The 18,160-nt window shown below is 38.7% G+C and overlaps 1 protein-coding gene across 4 annotated transcripts in view; it reads left to right on the top strand.

The window, feature by feature from the left end:
- Positions 1 to 18,160, top strand: part of PAK1 (p21 (RAC1) activated kinase 1) — a 154,551-nt gene that overhangs the window by 73,632 nt on the left and 62,759 nt on the right. For 2 of the 4 annotated variants that reach the window (XM_053203734.1, XM_015073877.3), the window contains exon 2: positions 12,387 to 12,594. In XM_053203734.1, coding sequence (XP_053059709.1) covers positions 12,405 to 12,594 — 190 coding nt within the window. In that variant the 5' untranslated portion in view covers positions 12,387 to 12,404. Of the gene's footprint in view, positions 1 to 12,383; positions 12,595 to 18,160 lie in introns of all 4 variants that reach the window. The other 2 variants (XM_027039617.2, XM_027039616.2) reach the window with 1 other exon arrangement.

The raw sequence follows: 18,160 nt of genomic DNA, 5'->3' as shown, positions 1-18,160 counted from the left end.
GGAGACACTATAACATGTTTATATTCACTCAGTATTCTCAGAACAGGCCAAAAATTTAGAGATCATCTTGATTTTTCCTTTTTTCTCACATCCAATCTCTAAATAAACCATTTGGCTCCACCTTCAAAATATCTATCTTTGCTTATACTGCTGTATACCGACTGCAATCCATTAAGGCATCATCAGTTTCTACCTGGACTATTATAATAATTTCTTAATGGTCTCTTTACTTTTCCTTTGCTCCCCTGCAGTCTGTTCTCTGCAACCAGAGTGGTTTAAACATAAATCAGAACACTACTCAAAACTCATTAGTATCTTCTCATGCTTGATACAGAATTCAAACTTACTGTTTGTAGGACTGTAAAGTCCTACATAATCTGGCCCCTGGCTATGTCTCTAATCTTAGTTTTCTGCCATGCTTTTCCTTGTTCAGTAAACTTTTGTCTTGCTGTCCTTTTTGCTGCCCTACATGCCCCCAAATAGTCTCATCTAGGACATTTGTACTTACTGCTCCCTCTGCTTAAAATGCTTCCAGGTGTTACTAAGATTAGTTGTCTCATTTATTCAGGTCTTAAGTGTCTCTTCCTCAGAGAAGCCTCTCCTGATCATCTCGTCTTACATACCACCCATCCCTGTTCCTCTCCATATTCACATGTATTACTCTTTAATTTCCATTATGGATTTGACATTGCATATTTATTTGCTTATTTCTTTGTCTGCTTCTTTTACTAGTTCATAGAATCCACAAACACAGGGACTTTGTCTTATTCAGCTAGAGTAGTACTGGGATAATGTAGATGCTTGATAAATATTTGTTGAATGACTGAATATATCTAAAAAAGAGAGGGAGTGGGGGAGAGAGACTGATTAATTGATTGGTTGATTAATGTAGCTGAAAGAGATCATTCCAGGTGAGAGGGAGTGCAAGTAAAAGAGTAGAGGGAAAAGAGAGAATGGCTTTTGATGGGAGTAGGAACACTTCCTTCATTGTAACTGGGTGATGCAGGTGCAGACAGGCACATAGATTTGGGAGTGGGAAGATGGAATTCTCCTGCAAAGATTTCTATTTTCTCACAGAAGGTGGGTTCATCAGCAAAGGGGAAGGGGTGAGTGGGAAGCCCAATTGAGTACTTATTTGAGGCAAGGTAATCATATGTAGGGAGGTATTCATAATTTTCAAGTGAAAGCAGTCAATCAGGCAATGTTCTCTAGGACATTCAACTGCTTCAGTATAGAGACATTTGGGAGGGAGTTCAGGTATGCCAAAGCTGAGATTTTTCCAGTTGAATTTTGGAAAGGGAGAGGAGGCAAAGGGATTGATTGTTTTGTTTTCTGTGTGTCATGTGTGTGTTTTAATCAGATTTGTTTAGATTGATCAGATTTATTTAAAGTGTGTATGTACAGTGAAAGCCTGTTATAAGCTGTCTTATTGTCCTACAGATTTTACTGAGAACCAGTCATCATTTGCCTGTAATTAATATCTTTTTTTGAGAGAGAGAAAACATGCGTGCACAAATGGGGGAGAGAGAATCTTAATTAAGCAGGCTCCTCAGCCAGCACAGAGCCCGAGGCAGGGTTTGATCTCATGTCTCACCATGAGATCGTGACCTGAGCTGAAATCAAGAGTTGGATGCTCAACTGACTGAGCCACCCAGGCGCCCCCTGTAATTAATATCTTAAGTCTCAGTTCATTGGCCTCTACCCCAGTGTTAACAGGCTCCTATGGTAATATGACTGTGATACCATTGTGAACTTTGAGCACATTGTAGCGTATTTAGTAAATTCTAATTCCCCTTACTTTTTTTTTTATTGTGGTAAAATGTATATAACATAAAACTTACCATACTAACTATTTTTAAGTGTATAGGTCAGTGGCATTAAATACATTCACATGATTATGCAACCATCACCAGCATTCATCCTAGAACTCTTTTTATTTTATAAAACTGAAACTCGGCCTGTTAAACAGTAACTCTCCGTTTCGCCTCCCACCAGCTTCTGGCAGCCGCCATCATATTTTTTATCTTTATGATTTTGACTACTCTAAAGATCTCATATTATTGGAATCATATAGTATTTGTCTTTTTGTGATTGACTTATTTAACTTAGCATAGTGTTCTCAAGGTTCATCCATGTTGTAGCATGTTACAGAATTTCTGTCCTCCCCTGAATAATATTTGTGTGTGTGTGTATACTACATTTTGCTTATCTATTCATCTGCCAATGGATCCTTGTATTGCTTCTACATTTTAGCTATTGTGAATAATACTGTTATGGACACAGGTGTGCAAATGTCTCTTTGAGACCCCATTTGTGTGTGTGTGTGTGTGTGTGTGTGTGTATATACCCAGAAGTGGAATTGCTGGATCATATGGTAATTCTATTTTTAATTTTTTGAGGAACCACTACACTATTTTCCATAGTGGCTGTACCATCTTACATTCCCACCAGCAGTGAGCAAGCGTTCTAATTTCTCAACATCCTCACCAATACTTGTTGGTTTCTCTTTTTTTGATAGTAGCCATCCTAATGATGCAAGGTATTATCTCATTGTAGTTTTGACTTGCATTTTCCTGATGATTAGTGATGTTGAACATTTTTTCATGTGCTTATTGGCCATTCACATATCTTTTTTTTTTTTTTTAAATGTCTATTCAGATCCTTTGCCCACTTTTGAATTGAGTTGTTAGGATTTTTGTTGTTGAGTTTTAGAGGACTGATGGGTTTTGATGTTTGAGTGATTTTTATGGACTGTAATTAAGAAAAAAGAGAAGTGAAGGCTGGAGGTACTAATGGATAGTGGATTAGAGCTCAATAGAAAGTCTAGGAATTGTAGTAGAACTTCTTGAGCAAGTGAGCTGCATGGCTTGGAGATTGTGTTAGAGTATATATGATTCATTCCAGATATTGGAGTTGATGCACATTTTGGTGATAAGATCTAGGGTGTGATCATGGGAGTATTGGCCAGCTTGGACTGGAGGTCTGCAATTGAAATGGCCAGAGTGTTGGAATGGTTATCATTGTGGCTGTAAAAGTCACCTAGAATGATAACTAGAGGGGTACAGAAGAAGACTGATCAAGGAACTAAAGCCTTTGAGTGAGGTGACCAGGAAGTGAGTATTAGGCAGGACGGAAGTGTGATAGCAACCAGTGGAGGCTGCTCAAAGGAAAGAAGTTTTTACAAGGAGAAAGGAATTGTTTGGAAATAGCTCTGAAAAGTTAAGGACAACACTGATACATTGGGTATGAGAGAGAAAATAGCTCCCAATTGAGAGGGCTGCTGAAGTCTCTTTTTTAGGTGATAGCCAGGTTTCTTTTAAGAAAAGGAGGCAAGGGGAGTTAGCCCATGACAAATGGGAAGATACAGAGGAAATAGTGAAAGGGATCCAGAATTAGGAGGGGGTGAGGAATTTGATGAGATTAGAAGGCATACAGAAAAGGTAGGGGACAAGATTTTGGGTGATTGAGGATGACTGAAGTAAATGGACACTGGAAGGTTGATTGACTTAGTCCTGATTATCTTTTAGAGGAGAGAGGGCAGTCCACTTTTAAGCTGTGGTTCTTAACACTTCCAAGAGAAAATGTTCCTTTGAGGCAGCATGTGGCAGTGTGGGAAATCACAAGATATGTTTAGGCAGAGATTGACTAGAAGGTCATCCATGTAAGAGGCAGCTGAGTAGATTTCATTGTTCCTTGGGTGGTTGAACCAGATGGCCATATAGGTTCCTTTCAGCTCTCAGATTGTATGGGCCTCAGGTTTCAGTGATGATTTTCTTAGTTCAGGGCATCCATTGTGAAGTCTGATGGTTTGAAGCTTATCCTTAACTGTTGAGAATAGCTTAACTGGAACTGCAGGTCAGGAATTTCCCAAGATGGTAGGGAGAGGTATCAGACCTTTGGTACTAGTTTCTGCAGGTAACTCTAGTGGCTATCTGCACAGGTGGCAGAAGTGAGGAAGATATGTAGATCTGATTGGTGAGAGGAGGGAAGGGTGAAGGTACATGGCTGCCTTAAGTCTGTGACTCCAAATCTCTCTGTCTTTTCCATTTCATTTTGCTGCGTCTCATACCTCTCTGATTCCAGGTATAGTCCTTTGTTCATTTTGTCTCAAACTATAATTAGTGTAGAAAGAGAGTGTTTTTAAGAGAATCAGAATAATCAGAGGCTCATCATGTCCTCATTATTTCATTGAGTGATCTTAGGTAAATTTCATACCCCTATGGGTTTCAGGTTCCCAGCTATAAAATAAAGGTTTGGAACTGGCTGATTTTTCATGATCCTTCTAGCTCCTATGTTTTTTTCTTGTAAACAAGGCAGCCTTAGACTGTGAACCTTTGCTAGTTACCTCATGTGTGCCAGGTTTGTGCTGGGTGGGACTTGGAGAATAGAGATTAATCAGACTCAGTTTTGTCCTTTGGCTTGTTCATAGTCTGGTGAGGTTATTATGATTATATGGAAACTGCTGCATGTATAAATGTATAAATGCATGTGTAAAATGCTATTAAATTTTGGGGAAAGGATAGAAGTAGGGGGGTTTCTATGAAGGTTTCATAGAGAAAGTGAATCAAGCTGGGTCTTGAAGAATGAGTAGGAGTTTGCTTGGCAGACAAGTTGGGACATTTAGGCAGAGAGAACAGTGTGGGCAAAGGCAGGGGCATGAAAGAATATTGAGTTGGAATGAACAAGTTTAGGGAATAATAGAGATGAAACTAGAAAGATGAATGGGGGATAAGAACGGGTATTTATTGGACATCTATTTTGTGCCAGGCAGCATGCTAGGTGCTTCTCTCTATATATGCTTTTTAAGTTCTCATACCTGTATAAAGTACATAGTCGTATGTGTATTTTACATAAGAGGAAACTGAGGGTCAGAAATTAAAGTAGCTTTCCTAACAGCCCAGAAACAGCCTCCACAGTTTTCCTCTCTGCTACTTCAGCAGTTGCTTTCTTGTTGCTAAACCAGAACAAGTGGCTGGAGGCTGCATAGCAGGAGTGCCTTTGACGTGTCAGAAGGACATCCCTCAGCAAATTCAAGACTGCAGCATTCCAGGCTCCTGCCAAAGAAAGCCTCCTGGCACAATTTAATTAAAGATCAGATTCTCATAACCAGGTGTCAAGGGCATGCAATACTCCCCAGTTCTGGGTAGAGTGTTGGTCATGCCAGTCTCAGCTGCTTTGAGTTGTTGACTGAAAGATGTGGTTAATATATGGAATAGGTTTTATTTTCTCTTCTTCCTTTCTCTCTTTCATTTTAAATAATGGCCTGAGGGATTATTAGAGGTTATCTAGCCCATTCCTTTGCTTTTAGAGTGAACAGTGACATGTGGTGTAGTTGAAAAAGAGGTGGTCCTCTGGTCACACAGACTACATTTCAGATCCCCACCTCTGTTGGCTCTGGGTGACTGGCACCATCTCTGACATTTTGCTTCTTCTGACTTGTTCACTGTTTTATCCCCAGCACCTAGCACAGCCTGGCAGACAGTAGGTGATGAATAAATATTTGCATGAATGAATGAGAAAAATGATACCAACCAAATGGATTTCCATGTTTTCTGTAAACTCCAAAGTGTTTTAGAATGTTAGTGGTTATTAAACTGTCAGTGTCAAATGATGGCTGAAATCCTATTTGCAAAGATGGTTAGTTCAAGAGGTTTTGCAGGGACACTGGTTTTTAGAATTTTAGCAACCCTGTTAGGCAGTTTAGAGGACTCTTCTAAACTCCAAGTCCCATTGTGTGAGCTCAAGTCAGCGCAGAGTCCTCTGTGCAGACAGATGGCAGCTGGTCCCCTCCTCCAGGCAACACCTCTTTTTTCATTGTCATCTCTCCACAGCCTTTTTAAATCAAGTGTCATCTTTTATTTTTAACACGGAACATTCATTGCATGGATCTAGAACTGCTTAGAAGGGACCATTTTTCTGACCAGTGCTGTATGTGTTACAGAACATAAAAGGCTCTCTGTGATCACTGTGTCCTACTTTTTCATTTTCATGTTGTGTTCTATCACAGTGTACTCTCACGGTTGCTATTCCTGTGGTCTGGGATGCACTTGCCATTATCATTCTCTGTCAAAATCATCCATTTATTTATTGACTGTTTTGTTTGGTTCTGGTACTATACCAATGCCTGGGCCTATTTTATACCAGTTAAATCAGAGCTCAGCATTGGTATCCATCCCCCCAACTTTTTATTAGGAGAAATTCCAAAAGTACAGCAAAGTTGGAAGAATTTTACAGTGAATACATGTATACCCACCACCTAGATTCTTCTACCATTAACATTTTCAAGTATTTGCTTTATCACATTCATTATAAGTTATATATGGACAAGTATATCACATCCCTGTGTTCATTCATTAATCCATCTTATTTTTTTAAATGCATTTCAAAGTAAATTGCAAATATTAGTGTACTTCCCCCTAAGTACTTTGGCTGGTGCTTTTAAAAGCTCATAGGGGGTTCTAATAATCCAGAGTCAAAGACCACCAGTCTGACCTGTTTATTCTTTAAGCCCCTCCTTTTAACATCACCTCTTCTATGAAGCCTTGCTGATCACCTAAATTCAATATAGTCTTTCCTTTTTGTGTCTTCTGACATTTTACTGCTTATCCTGCTCTTACAGCACTATTCACAAGTGGCCTGGCATTGTGGTTTTCTAGATCCTGCCTATCTTGCTTACTAGACTGTGAGAACCTCTAGAGTTAGATCATATTCCTTTATTTATCTCTGTGTCCCTGGTTTCCAACATGGCAGCTTATATGTAAGTACTCAGTAAAAATTTATTGATTTGAATTGTACTTAAATGAAGAATCTGCAGTGATAGCAAAAGGTGTCCATAACTTTCACATGCTTAGCCTCATGGAAGACATTAGTAAATATCAATCACATCCAGCCCAAACATGTTTATATTGTTGTATATTTGCCATTGGCTAGATTTGACTTACCTAAATCAAGAGTAGCAGAATTCAGGTCAGAAAAGGTACGAAGGGGCAGGGCCCCTGGGTGGCTCAGTCTGTTGAGTGTGGAGCCTGTGAGTTTGGAGTCTGCTTGGGATTCTCACTCTCTCCCTCTTCTGCTTGTGTGCTGTCTGTCTCTTTCTCTCTCTCTCAAACCAACCAAACATATTAAAAAAAAAAGAAAAGTTACAAAGGTGCTACAGTTACGTCAGATATATTTGGAAAATTGACAGAGTCTGAAAACATTGGAACCCCCACCTTTAAATTGCTGTGCGATCTTAAGCAATTTCATTCTGTGTTTTGGACCTCAGTGTTCCTATCTGTTATATGAGAGGGTCAGATTAGGTGGCTTCTAATGTTGCTTCTGGCTTTGATGTTATGTGTATCTTGGCTCTTTATACTGTGGCTGTGGCATCCAGATGTGATAAAGTGGAAGGAAGTAGCGGTTGGTGTGCACACTTCTTCCCTCAGTCCCTGTCCAGTTTCATCTAGTATGTAAAGTACCTTACACATATAGTGGCTACTTGAAAAGTGTTTTCTTCCCCTTCTTTCTGCCCAGGCACGATGTCTTTATGCTTTTTATGGCAAAGGAGACATCAAATCACTTCCCTTCCTTGGTTGCCTTCTTGACCACTATCTGTCTAGTGACTACATAGTGGGAAACAACAGATTGCCCCTCATAGGTGAAGGGACTTTTATTAGAATTGTAGCTAGTAAATAGCAGAGCCAGGACTTAAATCCAGGTCTCTTGATTTTAGCCTCCAGTCATCTTTTTATTATATTGTCCTACCAGTGGCCTTTTTGAAACCTCACAGTGATCCTGCATGTATTGTAGAGCCATTCAGTTGATTCATAATACTTCAGTATAATTAGTTTCTCATAAATTATTAGGCTCCCTAAGCCTCTGGGGTATTGGTAAAATGTGGTCAGTCTATCTTTCCCCCTCTCTGTATTACCAGTTTGTTCTCTAGGATGGGTAGAAGGGTGCCATCTGAATGATCATTCTAAATGTTGGCCTTGAACCTAGCTTTATACTGCAGCATGTCAGAAGGCATGGTCTTGTTATCCTCCCAGATCTTTGGCCTGCACAGACTGTTAGAAGATTTAAGATGTGTTTGGTCTCCTTATTTAAGAGTTGAGTATGTTTTTCCTTTCTCCCCTCAGGATTGATGTTTTGGACTTGTTTTCCTGTAAAAAAAAAAAAAAAAGTTTAAAATGGCATAGTTTTAAACATGTGCCAGTTATTGTCCTGAATGTAGATGGACAAAATGACCAGTGAGGGGATCTATGAAGTGTAAAGAGAGTAAAGACTTGTGGAGGAACCATAGGAAAAGACTGGTTGGAGGGCTGCAGGGAAACTGGAAAGTAGTATAGAAACATTAAGTCCAAGTAAGTTCAGAGGGAAGGATCAGGAAGATATAAAATTGTGTTCTGTGAGTGTAGTTGAAGGTACTGACAGTGTTTAGCATTGAGAAAATAGATTTGGGGGGTTTTGAAAGATGTTTTCAGGTATCTAAAGTTCAGTCTGGGGAAGAAGCAATAGACTTTTTGGAATAGCTGTGAGTTAAGATTTAGGACTAACAAATAGAAGTAGTTTTTATTTATTCATTTATTTGTTTACTTGCTCTTTGTTCATTTGTTCAACAAATCTTTATTGAGTATTCTTCTTACTTAAAAAAAATTTTTTTTGAATGTTTTTTTAAAATTTATTTTTGAGACAGAGAGAGACAGAGCATGAGTAGGGGAGGGGCAGAGAGAGAGGGAGACAGAATCTGAAGCAGGTTCCAGGCTCTGAGCTGTCAGCACAGAGCCTGACGCAGGGCTCGAACTCATGGACTGTGAGATCATGACTTGAGCTGAAGTCGGATGCTCAACCGACTGAGCCACCCAGGTGCCCCTATTGAGTATTCTTTTTTTTTTTTTTAATTTTTTTTTTCAACGTTTATTTATTTTTGGGACAGAGAGAGACAGAGCATGAACGGGGGAGGGGCAGAGAGAGAGGGAGACACAGAATCGGAAACAGGCTCCAGGCTCTGAGCCATCAGCCCAGAGCCCGACGCGGGGCTCGAACTCACGGACCGCGAGATCGTGACCTGGCTGAAGTTGGACGCTTAACCGACTGCGCCGCCCAGGCGCCCCGAGTATTCTTTTTTTTAAATTAATTTATTTAAATTCAAGTTAGTTAACATACTGTGTAGTATTGGTTTCAGGAGTAGAACCCAGTGATTCATCACTTATGTATAATACCCAGTGCCCATCACAAGTGCCCTCCTTAAAACCCATCCCCTATCTAGCCCATCCCCTGCCCATCTCCCCTCTAGCAACTTTTAGGTTGTTCTGTATTTAACAGTCTCTTATGGTTTGCCTCCCTCTCTGTTTTTATCCTATTTTTCCTTCCCTACCCCTATGTTCATCTGTTTTATTAAATTCCACATATGAGTGAAATCATATGATATTTGTCTTTATCTGACTGACTTACTTCGCTTAGCATAATACACTCTAGTTCCATCCATGTTGTTACATATGGCAAGATTTCATTCTTTTTGAATATTCTGTTCCAGACCTGGTGTTGAGGATTGAGAAATAAATATGACTGAACTTTATTCTTCTTTTTTTTTTTTAACGTTTACTAACTTATTTTGAGAGAGAGTGTGTGTGCACCCATAAGCAAGGAAGAGTGAAGAGAGACAGAAAGAGAGAATCCCAAGCAGGCTCTGCACTGTCAGTGTAGAGCCTGACACAGGGCTCCATCTCAGCTGAAATCAAGAGTCCCAAGAGTCCAAGGCTTAGCTGACAGAACAGTTTTTGTTCATAGCATCCAGGCATCCTTGAACTTTGTTCTTGAGGAGTTCATAGTCTAAGTCTGGCAGAGGAGGGAGTGTATGGGGAGGAAATGTCTAAACAGATGATTGCAATGCAGTGTGAAATAGATAGAACTTAATATAAGTAAGAACTCTAAATGAAGTGACCAAAGATAGAATAGGCTGTCTTTTGAGACTGTAGATTTCCTAAAATTGGAAGTTTTCAAGCATAGGCTGGGTGACCTAGGCTGGAATGTGGTACAGAGGATTCAAGCATTGTATTCCAACAACAGATTTTAGGTTTTAATAATTTGGAATCATTTTGAAAATGGGGGGCTACCCCTGAGAGTTCCCCAAGTATGGTGAAAGAACTGAGAAATGAAGAAAACGCTGTATCAAAAAGGGTGATGAAGCCTTTCTTGGCATAATCTTGGGCTATAGTCCTCAAAGGGAGTTACATTCAATGAAACTGTTGGCTGAAGGACCAGAAAGGCAGGAAGGGCCTGCTTAGGCTATCAGGTAGCTGTGGGGAGTGTAATTTTGGAACTGGCAGTCCAGAGTAGGAAAGTACACTTGAGAACTGAGCCTGTGGAAATTCTCTTTGGGGGAGCTGAGGGACTTGAGTTGGGGCTGGAAGGGAAAGCAAAGGCAAATCTGCAAAGTGAAGCTGGAACAAATGGATAAAAAGCACACTACCCAGAGAGTTAGTATAGATTAATAAGATTGTCCTTGCTTATTTGATTTCTTTTGTTCAAAAAGAGAAGTAAGGAGCAGTTGGTTTGCCAGAGGTAGGTGAGGATGAATTACACAAAGAGGTAAAGCTTGAATTTGGCCCTGAAAGATGAGTAAGATTTTTATCAGTCAGAGGAGGGAGAAATCATTGACAAGAAGCATTGGCAGGAGGGTAAGAAACTACTTGGCAAATCAGGAGAATAGAGGTTTCTAAGGTACAATTTGAATGTAGGCTGTGTCCGGGTGTTATGGCTTAGTTTGTAAGGAACTTTAGCTTTTGTGATGGATTTTAAAGTAGAGGAGTGCTGTATTTTAGATCACTGATGGCATGTGGAGAAATAATTAAAGGACAAAATGGATGCAGGTGATCATTTAGTTCTGCATTTATTAGAAAATGTAAAAAAGATTCAATTTTGTTCATAGTATTTATGTAATTGGCATCTACAGCAGTGGTATTCAAATCTGGCTGGCATTGGGATCACTAAGTCTTAAAATTACAGAATTTGGACCATAACCCAGTCATACTAAATCACAATTTGTGGGGATCAAAACAGGGCATCTGTATTCCTAAAAAGCTTGTGATGATTATTATGTTGGTTTATGTTTGTTTGTTTGTTTTTTAATTAGAAACGTTCATCTCTAAAGCATTGTTGTATTTTACTCCACGGAACTTATATTTTTAATGTTTATTTATTTTTGAGAGAGACAGAGACAGAATGTGAAGGGGTTAGGGGCAGAGAGAGAGGGAGACACAGAAGCAGAAGCAGGCTCCAGGCTCTGAGCTGTCAGCACAGAGCCTGACGTGGGGCTCGAACTCAGGAGCTGTGAGATCATAACCTGAGCCAAAGTTGGACGCTCAACTGACTGAGCCACCCAGGTGCCCTTCAGAATGTATATTCTAAGTAGTCATGGTTAGAGATATAATTTCTACTGTAACCTAGAAGAATAATGAGAGACTTTATTAATTGTGGACACATTCATGCCTGTCCATTGTCAAGGACACTTACTTATTTAAGGTAATAACACCTATCCTCATTACAACTATTGGTACCATGATAGGAATTCCCCTTTAAAGATTTTATTCCTTCCCTTTACCAGAAGCATTGGAGATTAGCAGTAAATTCAACACCGTATATGACAGGATGGTTACTGCATTGGCCATCATGTGTTTAGAACCAGGTCAAATTTACTGGAGAGATGATCTAGGCCAAGGGGGCTAGAACTCCCCCTTCAACAAAGTTTTCCTGAAAAGAACTGGATAAATATTTTAGGTTTGTGAGCATATAGTCTCTATTGCAACTACTCAACTCATTGGAATGTGAAAGATGCCATAGACAATATGTAAATGTATGACTGTGTTCCAATAAGACTATTAACAAAATTGGCAGCTTTACTGACTTTTGATGTAGTGATACAGTCCATTCTAGAGAGGGAACATGATTTCCTAAAGCTACAGGATTAAAGGTTGGCAAAGAGTTACTATGTAGAATGCTGTTAGCAGTTTTATTTAATGAATGAATAAATGGAACCCAAGTGGTTAAGAAATTCTTCTAAAGCTAGTAAGTGGCACTGGGATTCACACTTAGTTTGGGATTCATATTTTAGCTGGGCCAAATTTCTGTCTTTAAATGACATCATGGTGGTTCTCTGTGCTCTCCAGTGCCTTAGAGAAAAACAAGAACCTTGTGAATTTTCAGCAGTGCTTGGCACAGAGTAGGTATTACATCTTTGAGTATTGTTGACTGAATCAGACAGCAGTAGTTATGGTGTGCAGTGGAAGGATTTGAGCTGGGCCCTGGAGGATGGGTTGTATAGTTTGGACTTAAAAAAATTTTTAATATATATTTCCTTTAGCACGAAAATGATAAAAGAGTGATTTTGTTCTCTCTGATTCCAGTAGCTGCTGGTGGTGGTGACGATGTCAAATAACGGCCTAGACATTCAAGACAAACCTCCAGCCCCTCCGATGAGAAACACCAGCACTATGATTGGAGCTGGCAGCAAAGATGCTGGAACCCTAAACCACGGTTCCAAACCTCTGCCTCCAAACCCAGAGGAGAAGAAAAAGAAGGACCGATTTTACCGATCCATCTTACCTGGAGATAAAAGTACAGTATTTCATTTTTCTCATCATTTGTGTACTCTGTTTATTTTTCTTTTGCTTTTTTTGTTTATTTATTTATTTTATTAAATATAATTTATTTTCAAATTGGTTTCCATACAACACCCAGTGCTCATCCCAACAGGTGCCCTCCTCAATGCCCATCACCCACTTTCCCCTCCCCCTCCCGCCATTCAACCCTCAGTCTGTTCTCAGTATTTAAGAGTCTCTTATGGTTTGCCTCCTTCCCTCTCTGTAACTTTTTTTTTTCTCTTTCCCCTCCCCCTTGGTCTTCTATTAAGTTTCTCAGGATCCACCTATGAGTGAAAACATATGGTATGTGTCTTTCTCTGCCTGACTTATTTCACTTAGCATAATACCCTCCAATTTGTATACTTAAAACAATTTTTTTTGTAACCTAGATAAAAGATCTCTCCTTTCCTTGACTTAATTTTCCTTTAATGCCTTTTCTCCCCTTAAATACTTTCTTTGTCTTTCTTTCCTAACGTGGCTGAAGTCAAATAGAAAATAGACTTATTTTTATATTTTATTAACTATATCTGAACAAAATTCTAAGAAAATAATTATTCTGTTACCAAAGTTTAGACAATCTAACGCCAAATATTTACTTATTTTTTAAGTAAGTGATTAAACTTTTATGATCTCACAAAATATAAGAAATACTGGAATGTCTTCATTTGTAAATGTTTTTTTGTAAATATTTATTTATGTTGAGAGAGAGAGAGAAAGAGAGAGAGAGAGAATATGAGTAGGGGAGGGACAGAGAGAGGGAGACAGAGGATCAGAAGCAGGCTCTGTGCCAGAGCCTAACACAAGGCTCGAACTCACCAACTGTGAACCATGACCTGAGCCAAAGTAGGAAGCTTAACTGACTGAGCCAACCAGGTGCTCCAAGAAATGTTTTTTTCTCAAGCTAGTTTCATTTGGAATGTCTTTCTGATTCTTGATTGCCTCTTATTTATTTGTATGCCCCCATCTCACATAGATTTGGAGATTAGATATCGTAAGAAGGGTAAGTAATAGCTGAAAAAAGGAAGCAGGACCCAGCATGAGTTTGCTAAGGATAAGTCATACTAGGTGGGCTCATTTTCTTTTTACTGATAAAACTTCTAGAAGAATAATCAGGATTTTAATAGTGTATCTCATAAAGTCACTGAGATCCTATGGACAAGAAGATCATGAAATAGAGGTTTGGGTATCCACATTGATAGATGACTTTTGTTTGACTCCCCAAATGTTTATTTAAGTGGCTATTGATATGAGGTAAAATTCTCAGTCATGCTTGCAAGTCCTTTTCTTGTGGGGTGTTGACAAAATTGGCTTTCTGTTTATAAATAGTTATCATAGCTTCTGATTTAGATGGACCTGGTTCAAATCCTGTATTCATCACTTACCAGCTCTCTGACCTTAGGTATGTGAGTCACCTCCTTTGACTTTTAGTTTCCTATCTGCAGGAAACATTGGGATTTTCATATCTCTAAAATAGGGATAGTATTTCACAGGGTTGTTGTGTGAAGATTACAGCAAATTTCCTAATTAAGTACCTTCCACACAGAAGGTACTCAAAAATTAGTACCCTTTCTCTTTACTTCTTTATTGAAGCTGGGAGGCATTAGACTATATGATAAAATCAGAATTGGGATTCTGAAGCAGTAGGCCAAATATAACAAGCACAATGTGAATTGCAGAAAATATCGTACGTTGCAGAAAAATATAACTGCATAACTATAGATCAGTATAAGATGGTAGATGATAGTATTATTAACCAAATAGGGAACACGGGAAGAGGAACAAGTCAGGAGGTTTGTAGTTGGAGAGCAGGAAAGATGATGACTTTAAACACATCGCATTTGAGGTGAAAAGATAATTTTAGGCACTTTGCATCTGAGATGTCTTGACATAGAGATGTCTAATAGGCAGTGATATTACGTATAGGAAATGATTCTTGAATAACTGAAATGAGAACTATTGAGGATTATTATTGAGTATTTGGGGCTTGTGTCTTTGTGTGTGTTTACCCTTTCCTCTATTCCACCTTCATTGTGAGCCCTTTGGGGGCCTAGATAGAAGAGATAGGGGTAAGTTGCTTAGCTTTCATTTTCTGGCTAATTTATTTATGTAGTAGTGGTTAACTTCCTAGGATACAGGGGCTATGATCTAGGTGGTATTACCCTGCCCTAGAATCTTCTCCCACATATATAGTCACTTTGTATCCCTCAATTTAGGTGGATGCTTATTTTTAACATTGTGCTTTAACAACCATAGTTCTTTTTTTTTTTTTTCCCCAGTGGCTGAAAACTTTATTTTTTTATTTAAATTTTAGTTAACACACAGTGCAATATTGAGTTCAGGAGTAGAATTCAGTGATTTATCATTTACATACAGTACCCACTGCTCTTCACAACTAGCAACCTCCTTAGTATCCACCACCCATCTAGCCCACCTCCCCACCTCTCTCCATCAACCCTCAGTTTGTTCTCTGTCATTAAGAGTTTCTTGTGGTTTGTTTCCCTTTCCTCTCTCCCTGCCCTGTCTTCTCATATTCTCATCTGTTTTGTTTCTTAAATTCCACATATGAATGAAATCATATGGGATTTGTCTTTCTTTGATTGACTTATTTTGCTTAGCATAATATATTCTGGCTCCACTCACGTCATTGCAAATGGCAAGATTTCATTCTTTTTGATGGCCAAGTAATATTCCACAATGTATATATACCACATCTTCTTTATCAATTCATCAGTCAGTGGACATTTGGGCTCTCTCCATAGTTTGGCTATTGTTGATAATGCTGCTGTAAACATCAGGGTGCATGTATCCCTTGGAATCTTTGTATCCTTTGGGTAAGTGTCTAAGAGTGGAATTGCTGGCTCATGGGGTAGTTCTATTTTTAATTTTTTGAGGAACCTCCATACTATTCTCCAGAGTGGCTGCATCAGTTTGCATTCCCACCAACAGTCAAGGAGGGTTCCCTTTTCTCCACATCCTCGCCAACACCTGTTGTTTCCTGTGTCATTAATTTTAGCCATTCTGACAGGTGTGAGGTGGTATCTCATTGTGGTTTTGATTTGTATTTGCCTGATGATGAGTGATATTGAGCATCTTTTCATGTGTCTGTTACCCGTCTGGATGTCTTCTTTGGAAAAGTGTCTAATCATGTCTTCTGCCCATTTCTTAACTGGCTTATTTGTCTTTTGGGTTCAACAATAATTCTTGAACTTTATAAATAAGTAGGTCCTTGGCCCAAGTTTCTACATATAGTAGAAAGGACTTTTAAAATTAAAGTTGGAATTGTTCTTGCTGACTAAGATTCCTGCCTCATAGATACCATCAAAATTAAAATTTTTTGTGTTTCAAAGGACACCATCAGGAAAGTTAAAAGATAACTCACAGAATGGTAGAAAATTTTCTTAAATCATATTTCTGATGAGGGACTTGTATCATACATATATGGAGAGCTATTACAACTTAACAATAAAAAGACAACTCAATTAAAAAATGGGTAAAGGATCCAAATAGACATTTCTCCCAAGAAGATATACAAATGGCCAATAAGCACATGAAAAGATGCTCAAAATCATTAGTCATCAGGGAAATGCAAATCAAAACCACAATGAGATGTCATTTCACACCCACTAGGATGACTATAGAATAACAAGTGCTGACAAGGATGTGGAGAAATTGGAACCCTCATACACTGCTGGTGGGAGTGTAAAATGGTACAGCCACTTAGAACAGTCTGGCAGTTTCTCAAAAGATTAATCATAGAATTACCATATGACCTAGAAATGGAAACATGTTCACACAATACTTACATATGAATGTTTATAGCAGCATTATGCATAATAGCTAAGAAGTAGAAACAACCCAAATATCCATCAACTGATGAGTGGATAAATAAAATGTGGCATATCCTAACAAAGAAATATTACTTGGTAATAAAAAGAAATGGAGTTCTGATCCATGCTACAACATGGGGGAACTTTGAAAACATTATGCTAGTGAAAGAAGCCAGTCACAAAGGACCATATATTACATGATTCCATTTATATGAAATGTCCAGGCAAGTCCATAGGCAAAAAACAGATGAATGGTTGCCTGGCGCTGTGGGAGGAGGCGGATGGGATCAGAGGGTGATGGCTAAGAGGTATGGAGTTTCTTTTTGGGGTGATGAAAATGTTCTAAAATTGATTGTGAGAATGGTTGCCTAGCTCCATTAATATACAAAAAGCCACTGAATTTTACACTATATGGATGAATTGTATGGTTTTAAGACCTTTTTTTTTAAAAGAAGATTCTTGCCTAAAACAGCAGGTACAAGTATAACCCTCAGACATCATTGAGAACGAAAGGGATGATCTTATGTACTGAATGGGGAGGTGGGGTTCTGAATATCTGGGTTGTGGTCTTAGTTCTGTTATAAATTGGCTGTCTTTTTTTGGGTCAGTTATTTCTCTGTAGACTTCAGTGCCTTTATCTAAAAAACTAGAGTCAAACCAGTAGACATATAAAGTCTCTTACAGTTTTGAAATCCTGTAATTCTATAAATAAGATTATAAAGATGAAATTGGATTGGGCTGTATATGTAGGTGGAAAGAAAGTAGGCCATTGTAAAGTACTTTAATTAACGATAAAGCTGTAGACCCAGAGGTTTTGCTTGGACACTCTCGCTGAGTGATCCTTGGTCAAATCTGTCCGAAAATAAATCTCATAGCTCAAGATCAAAGCTGTATCTTTATAAATTCAAAGCATAGATGTAGAAAGCATAGAGTTATAAGTAGTTCTTGTGAAATAATCTAGTAACCTCTCTTTCATCCCCCAGTTACAGATTTTCTATGCATGCCCTGAGCCCAGAGATTTCACCCCTTTAAAGAACACCTACCTAGATGGCTATAATTAATGCATACATCAAAATGAAATAAGTGCTTCTTTCCCCTTTTGTTTGGATCCTTTGTTCAGTTTAATTCTGTACTTGTTGATATTATCTTTCAAACAACAAGCATTTTTGCCCTTCGCCCTGTGCCTCATTTAGTCCTGGCAGGATACAAACCAGTGTTGGCAGTCTTTGAAGTGGTATGCCCTTACTAAAGTATTTGGTCTAGAAATGGTCTAGAACTGGACTTAGAGAACCCAGATTGAGTCCTATCTCTGACATTTATTCTGTGATTTCTTTTCCTTTTACCAGTTGATTTTAATCTCAGTATCCTCATCTGTAAAGTGGGAATAATCATAATTCCCTATCATGAATAGGCTTTTGTCATTTGACATAGTAGACATAAAGTAGTAGACATTTTCTAAACTGTAAAACATTACAAATATGAGGGGTTTTGTTTGTTTGTCTTAATGGGAAACTCATTTCTTGTTTTAATCTGATGCCCACAAGTCATTTTCAGTTGAGGAGGCTGAGGTTTAGAGAAAATTAAATTGCTCAAGATCTCACAACTGGAAAGTGGTCGAGATGAGTGTGGAACTAAATCTTCCTAAAGTATCTGTTATAGCATAACCTACTCTCTCTGTTAGTTGTTCTCAACCCAGATTACTCATCTGACTCA

The sequence above is a fragment of the Acinonyx jubatus genome, chromosome D1 (genome assembly GCF_027475565.1).
Source record: "Acinonyx jubatus isolate Ajub_Pintada_27869175 chromosome D1, VMU_Ajub_asm_v1.0, whole genome shotgun sequence".
NCBI classification, from domain to species: Eukaryota; Metazoa; Chordata; class Mammalia; order Carnivora; family Felidae; genus Acinonyx; species Acinonyx jubatus.
Note: the sequence above shows the minus strand (reverse complement) of the source record. Positions and strands in the feature narration are given on the sequence as shown.